General features: G+C 49.4%; 7 protein-coding genes across 7 annotated transcripts; 2 read left to right on the plus strand and 5 right to left on the minus strand.

Annotated features, from left to right (window-relative positions):
* Window positions 1-4,561: 4,561 nt before the first annotated feature.
* EI90DRAFT_3010917 (uncharacterized protein) lies at window positions 4,562-5,353 on the plus strand (the record flags this gene model as incomplete). Its single annotated transcript, XM_039056422.1, has 2 exons — window positions 4,562-4,604; window positions 4,677-5,353. The coding sequence occupies 2 exons, from the start codon at window positions 4,562-4,564 to the stop codon at window positions 5,351-5,353; spliced, it is 720 nt and encodes a 239-aa protein (XP_038923995.1).
* A 974-nt stretch (window positions 5,354-6,327) lies between these two features.
* On the minus strand, window positions 6,328-6,489 carry EI90DRAFT_2901729 (uncharacterized protein; the record flags this gene model as incomplete). Its single annotated transcript, XM_039054071.1, has 1 exon — window positions 6,328-6,489. One exon carries the CDS (start codon window positions 6,487-6,489, stop codon window positions 6,328-6,330), a length of 162 nt encoding a protein of 53 aa, XP_038923996.1.
* An 818-nt stretch (window positions 6,490-7,307) lies between these two features.
* EI90DRAFT_3114831 (uncharacterized protein) lies at window positions 7,308-7,716 on the minus strand (the record flags this gene model as incomplete). The annotated part of the gene is made up of 4 exons (XM_039062715.1): window positions 7,308-7,385; window positions 7,440-7,505; window positions 7,575-7,589; window positions 7,654-7,716. 4 exons carry the CDS (start codon window positions 7,714-7,716, stop codon window positions 7,308-7,310), a joined length of 222 nt encoding a protein of 73 aa, XP_038923997.1.
* Window positions 7,717-7,971: 255 nt separating this feature from the next.
* On the minus strand, window positions 7,972-8,515 carry EI90DRAFT_3114832 (kinase-like domain-containing protein; the record flags this gene model as incomplete). Its single annotated transcript, XM_039062716.1, has 3 exons — window positions 7,972-8,038; window positions 8,086-8,231; window positions 8,279-8,515. 3 exons carry the CDS (start codon window positions 8,513-8,515, stop codon window positions 7,972-7,974), a joined length of 450 nt encoding a protein of 149 aa, XP_038923998.1.
* Window positions 8,516-8,605: 90 nt separating this feature from the next.
* EI90DRAFT_3114833 (uncharacterized protein) lies at window positions 8,606-8,990 on the minus strand (the record flags this gene model as incomplete). The annotated part of the gene is made up of 2 exons (XM_039062717.1): window positions 8,606-8,788; window positions 8,850-8,990. 2 exons carry the CDS (start codon window positions 8,988-8,990, stop codon window positions 8,606-8,608), a joined length of 324 nt encoding a protein of 107 aa, XP_038923999.1.
* A 665-nt stretch (window positions 8,991-9,655) lies between these two features.
* Window positions 9,656-10,990, minus strand: EI90DRAFT_3114834 (uncharacterized protein; the record flags this gene model as incomplete). The annotated part of the gene is made up of 5 exons (XM_039062718.1): window positions 9,656-9,973; window positions 10,027-10,089; window positions 10,203-10,330; window positions 10,372-10,660; window positions 10,697-10,990. The coding sequence occupies 5 exons, from the start codon at window positions 10,988-10,990 to the stop codon at window positions 9,656-9,658; spliced, it is 1,092 nt and encodes a 363-aa protein (XP_038924000.1).
* A 2,053-nt stretch (window positions 10,991-13,043) lies between these two features.
* EI90DRAFT_3010919 (uncharacterized protein) lies at window positions 13,044-14,363 on the plus strand (the record flags this gene model as incomplete). The annotated part of the gene is made up of 5 exons (XM_039056423.1): window positions 13,044-13,583; window positions 13,655-13,801; window positions 13,853-14,014; window positions 14,045-14,253; window positions 14,306-14,363. The coding sequence occupies 5 exons, from the start codon at window positions 13,044-13,046 to the stop codon at window positions 14,361-14,363; spliced, it is 1,116 nt and encodes a 371-aa protein (XP_038924001.1).
* Between the last annotated feature and the right edge of the window lie 368 nt (window positions 14,364-14,731).

Below are 14,731 nucleotides of genomic sequence, written 5' to 3' on the forward strand. Positions count from 1 at the left end.
ACTGTGGGTGGCTCCGCGGTCGATCCCGAGTGTTGGAGGGGAAATACAAGTAGGAGTGCACAGCACATCCGGTGTTGCGGTGCCCCTACAGGGTGCTCAGCGTTGGACGCATCCATGCTACAAGTGTAGGAAGAAAGAGAGGTCGTCTGTATAAAGATAGAAAAGAGAAGAAGGAAAGAAGAGAGGATGAGAGGATGAGACAAAAAGGAAAGGAGGTGGCGGTGGTGGCAGCGGCGGTGGCAGCGTGCCCTGACACGAACACAATGAGAAACTTCAGTGGGTGCACAACCGACTAAAGTCTGAATGGCTATACATTAGCCATAAGAAATTCGAACCGTTTGCCCCAGTTCTCGACATTCTGGGATGCAAGGTTGACGGCCATGGGGTCCACACAAACTCTGATAAAATGGCAAAGCTTCGTGCTTGGCACAAACCTTCAGACCACCAGGAAGTGCTACGCTTCCTAGGCCTAATAGAATACCTTGCTCGATTTATGCCTAATGTTAGCACATACACTGGTCCTTTGCAGACCATTTGCACTAACAATCTGCCTTTCTTCTGGTCGCCACTGCACCAGAAGTGTTTCGATAACACAAAGAATCTCGCATGCAAGACACCGATTCTAAAACCAATCATCTGGCAAGTACCAGATGGCCTCTCTGAACAAGAGAGGAACAGGTTTTGAGTCTGGGTTATTACCGACACCTGCCCTGCAGGCATTGGGGCTATTTTGGTTCAGGGCGCCAGCTGGGAACTATCCTGCCCAGCTGCCTTCATGTTGAAGAAATTTACTTCGACACAACGTTCATACTTCACATATGAACTGGAAGCCCTCTCCAAGTGGATGGATGAATTGACTGGAGGGCGTGAATTTACGGTCATTACAGACCATAAAGCCCTCACCTACTTCAAACAGAAGCAGCACACTTCTGGGCGCCACATAAGGTGGCAAAACTTCTTTCAGGGCTTCAAGTGCGACATCTTGTATGTCGAGGGCCACAAAAACAAAGTGGCTGACGCACTCAGTCGCTATTACGAGTCTTTGTCAGATGAAGACCTTCATTATGATGACTTTGTCTCTGCAGATGTCCACATAGACAAATTTGAGATGACCTCCCTCTAAGTCATATTGAAGAGGCAGAAGAAATGCTTCTTCTGCATCGACTTTCGTTACGACTCGCTATGGCGAGTAGTGTGATCGAAGACTGCGACTTGGAAGCCATGGTCCTAGACCCCCCCAACAATTGTTCAAGGAGGAGCGAGCTGATGCTCACTGATATTGTACTGCCTGAGGATTCCCTCAGGAGTGTTGTTGGGGAAGACGACTTCCTCTCCTCTGTGAGAGAAGGGTATGCCGAGCATGCAGCTTGGCAAGGGATTCTAGAGAATCCCAGACAATTCCCAAGATTTAAGGTTGAGAGCGGCCTTATTTCAAAGTTGAATGACTTGGGAGAACCACATCTGGTTCTCCCAGACGTCATTCATAAAGGGGAGAAGGTGACTGGGATCACCATCCAAAACACACATGAGATCCTAGGTCACCTAGGATTCCATAAAACCTTAGAATATTTACACCACTACTATTGGTGGTCTACAATGGTATGCAACGTGGAGAAGTATGTCTCCTCCTGCGAAATGTGCCAGACCACCAAGCAGTCTACTCGACAGAGAGCTGGGCTGTTGCACCAGCTGCCAGTTCCAGAGGCCCCATGGTCCTCTATATCGATGGACTTCGTTGGTCCTTTCCCAGCGAGTCTAGATCATAACTACCTCTGGGTAGTTATGTGCTGTTTGACTTCGCAGGTTCACTTGATACCTGTGAAAACCATGATCAATGCGCTAGAACTCGCATATGAGTTCTCGAAAGGCATCATGCGCCTTCACGGACTCCCAAGATCCATAGTGTCTGACAGAGACACTAAGTTTACATCCAGATTTTGGATGGAATTACACAGGTTACTCGGTGTTCATCTAAAAATGATGACCACTTTCCATCCAGAAGGTGACAGACAAGCTGAACGAATGGTTCAGAGCGTTGTCCAAGTAATTCACACAGCTATTCGGCCAGATCAGTGTGACTGGGTACTAAAAGTCCCTCTTGCCGAGTTTGCAATAAACTCGAGCATGAATAAATCAACAGGGTATGCCCCTTTCAAACTTATCTATGGGACAATACCCCATATGATGGTGGAAGTTCCACCGACTAACCTCCCTGGAGTGGGCACCTTCCCACAGAAAGCGTTAGATAACCTCCAGGGCGCCCATGATGCGATAATAAAGAGTTGCATCGAGCAATTGGTCCAAGCCAATCGGCATAGGCGCCCAGATCCGCCTAAGCTGAAGGTAGGTGACTTCACCTACTTGGCAACCAAGGACCTCAACCTGCCTAAGGGAAGAGCAAAGAAACTCCTCCCCAAATACATTGGGCTGTATGAGATCCTCGAAGCATTTGAGGATTCATCCAACTATACACTCAAGCTCCCTCTGGAGCTTCTCAATAGGGGTATTCACCCCAAGTTTCATGTTTCTCGTTTGGCCCCACACAAGCCAAATGACTCACTGCTATTCCCGGGTCAGGCTGCCCAAGTCTTCTACAACTTTGGTGAAGATCCTGAACGGGAATATCAGGTCCAGGAAATCCTGGATCATTCCTGGGACACTGGCAGTAGCCTGTGGTTCCGCATCAAATGGGGCCTGGGGGATCTCACATGGGAGCCTCTCACTCATTGCAATGAATTGGCTGCATTGGATGACTACCTATTGTTACATGGGGTCGATGCAGTAGAAAATTTGAATAAGGAAAGCAAATTTCCTTCTATTCCCACATGAGGGGCTAATAAAGCACCCTGTCCTACTCGCTCCTGATGGACTACCCACTTGGGAATAGTCTTACAGCCTAATGAAGGACAATTATGGCGCTAGTTGCCATATTTGGGGTTTGCCTCCGGGGTATGAACATTGTTCCCATGGACAAAACTTCATCCTTCTTCTTTTCCCCCATCATGTCTGCTCGAGCGAGTGCAAGAAAATTTCAGGAGGGAAATGCCACCCGATGACGACTGTGGGCAAAGCCCACGATCGAACACCACCCCCATGGACACTGAGACCACGGGTCCCACCTTAGACAGCGTTCAACATACTTCAACACTGGGTGCTGAGGCCCCCAGTGCCGCCAATATCCCTAATCCTACCCCGATACCAACAGTATCAGGGCGTCCTTCCCCTGTGATGGATGTGCAAGCTACTGCAGCTTACACTGTGTCCGACCATCAGACAATGGGCCAGCAATTTTTCGTGGACTCGATGGCACCAGGACAAGCGCCGCTGTTGCCATACTTTAACCCCAATCTCTGGGGTTACCACCCTTCCCTCCCTCGTGGAGCACCCACTCCTGAAGCGGCTCACCAGCTGCATGCTACAATGTCAGGGTCTTTCCTGACTGAACTCCTTATGGACACAAATGCCCGTGTTCGATGTCTTGATGATGAACTGTCACAGTCTCGAGAAGGGACTCAACGTATCCAAGAAGAAAACATAGGGCTCCATGAGGAACTCTTTAACATCAAGCTCGAGAACCAGCATCTCACCAGTGAGTTGTGGGAGGTCTCATTACACTGGGATTTCCTCCAACGAAAGTGCAACTCGCTGGAAAGGGACCTTGAGTCATTTGAAAAAGGTTGCGAGGAAGATGAGGCATCGCACCCTCGAAAAATCCCTCACACAGAAACGCATACCCAGAACACCCCCGTTGAGAGGGCGCATTGTGTAGATGACAACTCTCATCCACACCCTGGACCAGCCAAACTGGCCCGTCCTCCCTGTTGCTGACCCAACGGTGGGCCATTGTCGGGGACGGCTCAAGGAAGGCAGAGGTAGCAGCATAACGCTCGGCACTAGCGGCCCAGATGGCAGCAGGGCAGTGAGACTGTATAGTGGATAGCCTTACTCGGGCTTACATCCCTGTGTGGCTTCTTAGGCTGAAGCGGGAAATGTATTGTTATTAGGGTGGGAAGCTAGACTAAACTAGGGTACTTGCCTGAAGCGGGAAATGAGAAGAAGGTTACTTCTTCAGTCCTGCTTCGGCTTAGTTTATATACATGTGTGAACGGGTCACGTGGGAGTGCCACATCACCTTCGGACGAAGCTGGGTTACCACAGGTGGCTCCACGGTCAATCCCGAGTGTTGGAGGGGAAGTACAAGTAGGAGTGCACGGCACGTCCGGCGTGGCAGTGCCCCTACGGGGTGGTCAGCATCGGGCGTGTCCGTGCTACAAGTGTAGGAAAGAGAGAGACCGTCTGTATAAAGATAGAAAAAGAGAAGAGGGAAAGAAGAGAGAAAGAGAGGGTGAGATGAAAGGAAAGGAGGTGGCAGCGGCGGCGACGGCAGCGTGCCCTGACAGCCATAGGATCCAATCTAATACATCCAATCCCGAGTCAGGAAAAGAGTGGGCACCACGTCACCCCCTCCTACCACTTGAATATTCATGGTTCCGGCTACCTAGCCAGAATCGTTCTCCTTCTCCTGGGACATGGAGAAACATACCCATCCCGGGTTCCTTCCATGCCAACGACTTTGTACATGGAGTTACCGTTAGTGGCCAGAGGTGGCTGATCACCACTGAAATACCATCGTCAATGGTGATGGGACAACTTCATACTCCTGTTCCTGATTACAGTGAATGGGTTTAAATTCCTGGTCGACCTCAAGTGGATCGACCAGCAGGTTGGGGTGGCTGGGGTTATCAATGATGCCCCAGGCAATGTTCGTGACCTTCATGCTCGTTACTTCGAGCTAAAATTCGAGGGCGGAAGGAATCCTTCTGCGGATGACTTTGACAAGAGGTATGGGTACGTCCAAAGAACTCCCGAAATTCTCAATGAGGCAGGGATGAAGTACATCCTGCTGTCGTTGTGGAGGCATCATCCCTCCAACAAGGCAAGGGTTCATAGGGCAGCCAATACGACTGCCTTCAAATTCTCGAAACTGCATGTGGGCAACTACCCCGTACCTCCTCCCCCTCCATCGCGGTCAGGGCACTTCATGCCTGAACCAGCTCCACCTGCGCCTCCACAAAAGACGTGGGTTTCTCTCTCTCAATTAATGGATGGCAACTATGGCTATCTACCTGCCGCTGTGCGCCCTCCCACCCCACTGCCTATCCCCGACGAGGACGAGGATATGAAGAGTGATGGCGAGGCGACTACAGGGTCAGTCAATGAGGCTGCCCCTCTTCCTAAACATCGTTTCCCCGCTGCGATCCAGTCTGAGACCAAGGCCGCTGTTGCTGGTCCTTCGGACCTTTCTAATGCTGCCATTTCCACTACTGCTGGCCTTTCCTCCAAGAAGGTTTAATCACCTTCTCTTCATCGAGGTATATGTGCCTCATTTAAAATGGAGGGTTTAATCACCCCCCATTCTATCATCCGCTCTGGTGCATCATTCATACCGCTGAGGCGGTTTTTGCTTTCTGCTCTGGGACCGTCGTAACAACGGTTCTGCAAAGGCCTAACAGCCTTTGCTTTGCTATGTTCTCCACCCCATTCTCTGGACCATCATAATAACGGTTGTGTGAAGGCTTGACAGCTTTCACTTCCTTAGTTCCTCTGATCCACCGAAACAGTGGGTCGGTGGAGGCCTAATGGCCTCTACTTTATATATCTTTCTTTGGTCTGTCGAAACAACAGACCTGTGGAGGCCTAACAGCCTCTGCTTTATATCTTTTCTTTGTTCTGTCGAAACAACAGACCCGTGGAGGCCTAACAGCCTCTACTTTCACTTAATCCTGAAACTGTCATAATAATGGGTTCGTCAAGGCCTAACAGCCTTGCAATTACTGGATGGCCTAACAGCTATCGTTTTTAAATTCTTTCTTGAATAATTCTGGTAAAAAGTTTTGAGGGGAATGGCTTAATTGCCATTCCCCACTTTATATTAATTTCTTGACAACTTCTTGTTATACCTGCCTGTGCGATATTAATATCGCAAGGGAGGAGAGTGTAAGGGATATAGGCCACATACTCGTGGCCTACCTTATTCATTCTTCATTCTTTATTTATCGCATCGGGTTTGTACCCGACATGACACTTCTATTCCCAAACCCTTCATTTCTACCATGCAGTCCCAAGCCACAACTATCACATGTATATGCGACATTGTATTTAACCTACATGTGAGGGGGGGTAAAGGCTTCCCCAGCCTTTTACCCCCCCATTGATAAATACAGCTTCATACAGTGTACTTCAGCGGACTGGGAGTGTAAGGCAAAAACCTGACTATCACGAGATCACTCGCAAACTCAACCCAAACAACACTTACACTGAACAATTTCACAAAAGCCATATCATGTTCCTTCCTGAGCTCTGTGATAATGCCACATAGGCATTGAATGGAATTAGCCCACCTGCTGGTGGTGGTGCTAGATCAATCATCACATACTTAATTGTCTGCCCTTGAGCCCTGTAATCTGTGAGTGTGTATGCACTTGTCATCAGCAGTTGTCGCTGTTTCACTGTCCTGGTTGCTCCATCTTTCAGAGTGATCCGGTAAGTGCATTCCTCCACAAAAATCAGAACAACTCCCTTTTCCAGGTCCCCAACTCTCCTCTCACTGCTGTGATTGAGCTTGACCAGAATGCATACTGGGAGCTGTTTCAGCCACACTCTCACTATATCCTGTTGGAGAACTGTGTGTTATGGGAGCAGAGCAAGCATTCTGTACAGCCATGTTCCCACAGCTGCTTGTGATTCAGATTCTCCTGGATCCTACAGTCTGACCTACTTGGTTGGACCATGTGCTACTCAGTCACAAGACTTCCTTTTTCTACAATTTCGGACTTATCCGTGCTGGGCCATTCATTCATTGAATTATTTCCTTTTTCCTCAGTTCTCACACATATAGCTTGAGACTGAGGTCAGTAATACTTCCTTTCATTTCTCATCCCTTTTACTCTGTAATTCAATATGTATATTGCCTTTAGCTAGTGCTTATAGGTAATATAAAGTTCTTGTGCATATAGCTTGAGACTGAGCTAGCACTTATAGATCAATAACCACACATTTCTATTGATGAGCGACAATTTGATCTCGGAGCTGGACTATAAGTGTGAAGCTCAGTCTCAGCTAATATCCATGAAGAACTAATTGTATTACCTATAAGTGTGAAGCTACATCAGGAAACTTCCGAGCTCGATTGAAACAGTTGAGAGCACCCAATGTGCTCAATCGTGACAACCGATGGATCGAGTCAGCCCAATTATTGTACACATCATTAGTATATATTATGTATGTACAAATGTCGGAATAAAAGTTCACTGGTATCGTGATATCCACCGATGGTTTTTGACCTCACTAAGAGTGAGTCTATCCTCTGGATTTTTGCACAGGGACTAGCGAGAGGTTAGTAGCAGTAGGGCTGAAAAGAACTTGAAGTCTGAACATACACGTTGGATAAGGTTGGAGGCGTCCAATGAAACATGATTGGGTATCCAGAGATCAACCTCTGTAATCTGTCGATATGTATCTATCGCACCATGTCATTCAACAGACTGGACAATGTACTGGTGGGTCTCACATACCTTGTTTACTCCTTCCTGTGAAAGGAGATTTACCGGTGAGTAATTGATAAGTAAGGACACCAAGTGCCCAGTGATCTACTTTCTCCAAGTATGGTTGATTTTCGACCATTTCAGTGTCAGGGGACGACTCCCGGGTCCCCATGACCCTCCCCTATGGCCCACAGCCTCAGGTCTGGCCAGCCCTATCCAGGGCACAATCTACTGTGGGTAAGAAGATGAGAAGGAAGCTAACTTCTCATCTTCCCACAGTGGCCCCAATATCAGCAAAACTTCCGGGGATACCCGGAAGTCACATGAAGGGGTAGGAACCAGGCCTGGAGCATGCGGCGCACGGAGCTGCATGTGTGCAGGAAGCACAGCAGGCGGAAGCAGGTCCAGACGCGGGTCCGGGTCCGGGCTAGTCAGGGTGTGTGCCCTGACATTCGGGAGCCAAATAAGCGGTTGTGCTACAAATAGTTGTTTGGCTGAGAAGTTATGTTAGTACTGTTCAAGGTGACCATGAAAGACTTACTGGTTGCGTGTTTGAGTGCTATAACTGAAGTCCGCTAACGTAACCTGTCCATGAACATCAACAAGGATGTTCTCCAAGTCAATGTTGTGGTAAATGATGTGCTTGCCATGCAAATATTTGAGCGCATCTGTTATTTGAGCAATGTACTGAAAACAATCAATGGTCATAGTCATTGGTATTTGAACAGACCTACTTGACTGCTCATCTGTTCCGGAACACGGCACCATTCCAAAACGCGATCAAACAACGTTCCTTTCGGAGCCAACTCAAGCACTAAACATATTTGCACCTTATCGTCGAAAGAGCTGTAGAGGCAGATGATGTTTGGGTGGATGAGATTCTTGTGGATTTCGATTTCACATTGAACTTGTTCCTCGACATTTTGGTCCAGTTCAGACTTGCATAGGACTTTCAAGGCGAGTGTTGACATTGAGGGGCACTTGGTACGAGCAACATGGACTCTGGCAAACTTTCCTCTCCCAAGTTCATGACCCAGTCCAAACATTGACATATTCCAATGTCAGGTGGGTTGCAAATCAACATTGTTGAGGAGTGCGTGAGGCATCATCAGACTTATGGGGTGAGTGAAGATGAGAAATGATTTTCGGAGCCGAGTGAGTGACAAGCTGGAGGGAAATGTGAGTTTTAAGGCCGGAAGCGGAAATCTCATCTTGAAAACTTCAGCCTGGAACGAACGGTCAATCTTCAGGGGTCCATCAGTAGTCCAAAATAGCATAACGATGCGAAAGAGGGTCCGCACTAACATTTTGCAATGTTGGGTAGTCCGAGAATTTGACAAGTGGGTACTCTTTCAGGATTTCAACGGCCTCATCTTGCTTCTTTCCTTTCTTCTCCATGCTCTCATCTGCACCAGATGCCCTATCGGTGTAGGTAGGAATATCCATGAAGTTACTTACCATGTCTGTGCTGCTGTTGACAAGCATGTTGTCCATGTCTTGCCGAGCATAACCCGGCTCAAAGAACAGGAGCCAACGTGCTCAAAAGCTCCTCCTGTTGGCCCTCATCTGCGACAGAAATCCCCCACTGCTACAAAGTCCATAACTTTTCCTTCATTCTGCAGTTATTGGGGTTGTCCACATCCTCACGGCACGGAAACGTACGATCGCATTAATTATTTCAGAGCTAGGGAGAAATGAGACAGGCAGACTCACTGATGAGGGACAGCTTGATTCGTGACCCGAGGTCAAGCCAGCCGTCTGCAAAACAGTCCTTGACTTAGACTCGCATTGTAATGACGAGAACTTTTGTAAAGCCAACTGTGACAACTCTGAATTGGATTCATACCCCGAAAATGAGGGATTTTTCGACATTGACGCTAAGGCATGCCTTAAAGATGAGGGCCTCTGCCAATTGGCCTTTGAAAGGATGTATATGCGTACCTTGACGAGGAGTGCTATTCTGAGGCGGCCCACAATGTCCCCGGAGCAGCACCGAGTCCCCTGTTGAGTCCAGCAAAGGCAGACGTGAAGATACGGGTCCAGAGGCGCTCAAGCGAAGCGGCTGAGTGAGTTAAGACATTGCATTCGATGCATGAGTCCGATGAATGACATCACAGTCCACCCAAGGACCCGATAAGTGCGCCAGACGACTCTGGGTGAAGAGGGGGAGGCGAGGGGTAGACAGCCTCTTCTATAGGCTCCACCATGGGTTCAGGGGATGGAGGCGGGACTGGTACGACTTCTCGGACCTCCCATACTGATGGAGATTGTTGCACTGACTCTTCTTTCTGTCGAAGCAGATCGGCGAGCTCCATTATATCATCTTCTATCTTGCATACTGCTGTTGGAGGCAGAACAGCCACACTCAGGATGATTGGGGCTGTAGGAGGCCAGGGTGCCTCTTTTTCCTGTTTTGTTACAGGCAGGGCCTAGCAAAGGGTGAGCGGTATTCATTCGTCACATCATGTTGCATTCCACTCACAGGTGGGGCCCCAGCTGGCAAAGGCTTTTCCGGAGGTTTGTTGTACCGTGTCCGGGGCCGGAACTAAATCTGGTGGAGTCGTGGGTGGACATCTGAGGCGTTCAATTGGAGGCTTGGGCTCGGGCTCCTGCCAATATTATAAAAAAGAATGCTTGAGACGAATAAATAGCTGTCACCATTGGAACTCCTGGTGATGGAATGAACGTCCCGCCTCCACCTCTCCGAGCCTTTCTATGATCACGAACTATCTTCAAGTCCAATGCAGGGTCAACAGCCTCTGCCAAGGCCTCCCCGGTGGAGGGAGCTGTATGCTGGACTCCAAAGTCTCTAGCTCTCTGGGCTCACGATACTCGAATTCTCGGCGTGGAGAGCCTTCTCGAACAGGCCGATCCCTTGGGCCCTGGAGGAAGGGCAGGCGATCTGCAACACTGGAAACGTCCTCTCCTGTCGGCATCTGCTCTACAGTGCTCATGGACTTGCACTGCGTGCCCTCTGGGACAAAGGAGGAACCCTCCACTACTGTTACTGGGGTGGGTATGGTAATAGTTGGAGGCTCAACAGCAGCCTCGCCCCTCTGGCTCAGCTTCAGCAGGAGATCTATAGGTGCATGAGATGCCGTACTGTAACGATGGGACTGCGATTCAGCTGACTCCATTTTTCTTCACCATACTATCAGCCCACTCGTTGCTACTCTCCTCCAAGGGAGGTTGGGCAGGTGGAGCTGCAGGGGCGCAACTTCTTGGTCCTGCATATCAGAAATGATACCATGGGCATTAAGAATCCAATGAAGCAAGTCTGTAATCCCTTTCCATGACGCAGCCTCCTGTGCCTCATTACGAACTGAAGGTGGTCTAATCTCCAGCTGTGTTGGTGGTGGCCGGTCATACAGTTTTTGAAGAAGCACCCTTGTTTCCAGCTGGTCCTCGAGGAGATTAGCGCTTTGCTGCTGTAACGTAGATAACATGTCCTGAAGTGCAGTAAGATCGACTCGAGGACAAGCAGGCAGTGGAGGTAGGAGAGGATGGTATGGTAGATTCTGATATTTCAGAACTAGGGGGAGATGAAACAGGAGTACTTGCTGATGAGGGAGAGCTGGGGGATCGAGCAGACTGACATCCAAGTAGTGGGAAGATAAAAATGAAATACTCGAAACAAAGGACAAGGGAGATGTCAGGGCAACCACACCTGACCATACAACCCCAGAACCACCTTCCCTGACCTCCCCCCACTTCCCCCACTTCCCTCATCCTCCCATCTTCACACACCTTTCGCAACTACAGCCTGCACACAAACCCGTGGGAAAAATCACATGGGTCAAGGCGAGCAACTCGCCTTAACCCATGTGACACCTTTTCCACATCGTGGGAACATGCTCAGCTCCTACCCTTAGTCACGTTACAAACTGTATAGTACATTTCCCTTTTATAGTAGCCAAGCAGGGAATAGGGAAACTTACCCTTCTTCTCAACTCAATCCCCGCTTAGTGAGTTTGAGGAGCTTGGGGTAGGATCTAGCACTTGGCTGCCTGGGACACCGCAAGTGTCCAGTTCTGAGGTAGGGCCACCCCCGGACAGAGGCTGGGCCCTGACAGCAGAAGAAGGGTTCAACCTACTTCCACATCCCCTGATGTCGCTAGAAGAACAGATATTAGAGCTGACTCGCCAGCTCCAAGACCTCCAGACCCAGCTGGCTACCCAAAGGCAGCCTGCCCCCCCCCCCCCCTGCTGCTGCTCCCGCTCCAACCTGCAAGCCACCCAAAGTAGCTACCCCCACTCCCTTCTCCGGGTCGCAAGATGACCTGGACCGCTTCAAGGCAGAATGCGGGCTCTACATGAGCATGCGCCATGCTGAGTTCCCAGATGAACACAGCCAAGTTCTGTTCGTCCTGTCATACATGAAGGGAGGTGCTGCCAGCCCATGGGCTACCCAGCATATCAACTCCCTCCTTGCCCCCAGTGCCCCAAGGATCGCCTCTGATGATTTCGCCCAAGAACTGGACTCCATGTTTGCTGACCCCAACCGTCAGGCCACAGCTCGGCAGAAGCTGGCCTCACTCCAGCAAGGCAGCGAGTCAGTGGACAAACTGATCCAGCAGTTTGAGCTCCATGGACCTGTGTCATGGATGGGAGATGTTGCCCTGGTAGACCGTTTTGAGCAGGCCCTCCACCCACGCCTCCGAGAGAGCATCTACCGCCTCCGCCTGATGCCTATGACCTGGGCCGAATGGAAGTGTGAGGCCTCCGTCCTTGACAACCAGTGGCGACGTTTCCAAGCCACCCAACCTCGCACTGTGGCAGCAAAACCCTCCCCATTCCTCTCTCACCCCACCCCACCCCTGGCACCGTCTACCACTGCTCCTGCTGCAACCCCAAAGCCAGACCCTCAGGCAATGGATCTGGACCACACACGCTCCCCCCACACTGAACAGAGACGCAGTGGGCTCTGTTTCAACTGTAACCAACTGGGGCACAGTGACTGCCCAAAGCCGAGACCTCGCCAGATCCATGGGGCCCTCCAAGAAGAAGGCCCCAGAACCCCATCCCAGCTGGCCCCAGAGGACCCTCGAGCGATCATCGACTCATTGAGAGGCCATCATGCAGTGGAGGCCCCTCCCCCAGAACTGGAGGAAGTGGAAGAAGATCCAACAGGGGATTTTCTAGAGGGCGACCAGTGAAGAGTGTGCCCCGGTTGCCTGATGAGAGCGATGTACCCACCTGTAAATACCGCAGCTGCCCCAGACGGGCCATCCAATCTAAGCTGCTCCGGGTAATTGCAAAAAAGAGAAAAGCCACACCAAGGAAGCCAGAAGGGTGTGAACCCCTGTGCAAGGTTGCCATCCCAGCCCCTGAAATTTATGTCCTGTCCAAGCACTCCCCCTGCTCACTCAACCTCTCAGTGGAACTGACGTCCACCACTTCACAAATTGCAATGTGCTCAGTAGTGCCTAATTGATCAACTTGATTTCCAGGATGTAAATTTTTTTTTATTAAAAAAAGGAATCTCAGGGTGGGATCCACATGTCTGGCTACCGGCCACAACCGCAGCAGCTGGTAATGGACCTTTCATCCAATGTACAGAGCTTGAACAGAGAATTGAGCCAAGCTCAGCCTAACCCACCCACTCCCAATTCTGTCAATGCCAGCATGCCCTCTCCTGATATTTTTAGCCAAGGTGTTGGCACCCCCACCCACAAGCCTACTATTGGCCTCAAATTGCTTTCATTCTTGAGTGCTTCTCCCGCTTCGGGAAGTAGTGTCGCCACGCCTACAAGGACACTGGGCAGCCTCGACATGGGGGTGGGGTCTGGGAAGGATGCAAGTCAAACTAAGCGCCAAGCAATGGTTCTTAAGAGCAGTTTTAAGGGGAATCCCCATAACAACTTAATTGTTGAAGAGATCTCTGTGGACCTTTACTTGTTGGTAGTTACAGAACAGTTGTTCATAGAAAGATGTGCCGATTTCAAGGAGATTATCCGAGGATTGGCAACAAATGCAATCCAGCACTCGCAAAATCCCTCTTCTATCACCATCGACCTGTCTGACGGTCTTTTTGATATGGTGCGTGTACCTCCTTCACTCAGACTTGACCCTCTGTTATCTTTAAATCCTTAGTTTGCATGAGACATCAGGACATGCTCAAGTCACATCTCCTTGGTGAAATCCCGGCATTGTATGGTGCTGGAGGGGGTGTGGAAGTGGGCGCTGTCGAGTTGGCAATTGACGGTGGTAACTATGCATTCCGAACCTATGAAGCCGCGACAGGCACCACAGATGAGGTGACAAACTTACCTTTTTTTAACTGCTCAAGCTCATGTTTCAAATATCAGTCACCACGTTTCGGGCCGCTGGAACACCCTGCCATTGCTGCTGTGTTGGAATACACATTTGGGCTCAAAGAACTGCGACTGGCAACTGACACCAAGCGCCAGGATCTCAAGATAAGGCTATCCAAGCCCAGCATTGAGACGGTTGTATTTGCATTGACTATTGTAAGTGGATAGTTGTTAGTATCACTCAAGACATGCGGCTCAAACAATTATCTCGAGATCAAATATGCATTGAATCAACACCAAAGGGGCTGTGTGGCGCCGGCTCTTCAAGAATTCTCTCATTCCAACTACTATGAAGACTGGAAACGTTTATGCTCCATGTGGGGTCATTGGAGTGCTAAGGAAGATCGGGCTGAACAATGGAACAGGATCTCGACAAAGCTTGGCAATGTCATACTGTGAGTTTTTCGACTTGTTTCTGGAAATGGATTCCAAATGGTTTGATTGTAGCTCGAAACTTGGCCTGGGTGCTTCACACAAAATGGAATACCTGTTGGACACTGAGTGAACAATCATAAATTGTACATAGCATCCGCAATTATATAAATTGTCCATCACACATCACACACAAAGATGCCTGAACAGAATGAGAGAACCAATTGATTGGACCATCTGAGCTATCCCCAATACCACTGATCGGGGGACTAGTTGAGGTGATTGAAATGAGTTAAACCACGTAAATCAGTGAACCCATCCTAATCATCCCAATCAACTAAAAATTTGAGAAGAACACCATTGATTTTGTCAATCTGAATCTGGGGACCTGATTGGCATGATTGGACAGGGATTGACATCCCAATGATCTCAATCAATTCAATCAGTCTCGGAGGTTTCCTGATGTAGAGGTAATGTACATAGTGTAAGTTACAATAGTAA

This window comes from Cantharellus anzutake, assembly GCF_015039405.1.
Source record: "Cantharellus anzutake strain C23 chromosome Unknown EI90scaffold_1, whole genome shotgun sequence".
NCBI classification, from domain to species: domain Eukaryota; kingdom Fungi; phylum Basidiomycota; class Agaricomycetes; order Cantharellales; family Hydnaceae; genus Cantharellus; species Cantharellus anzutake.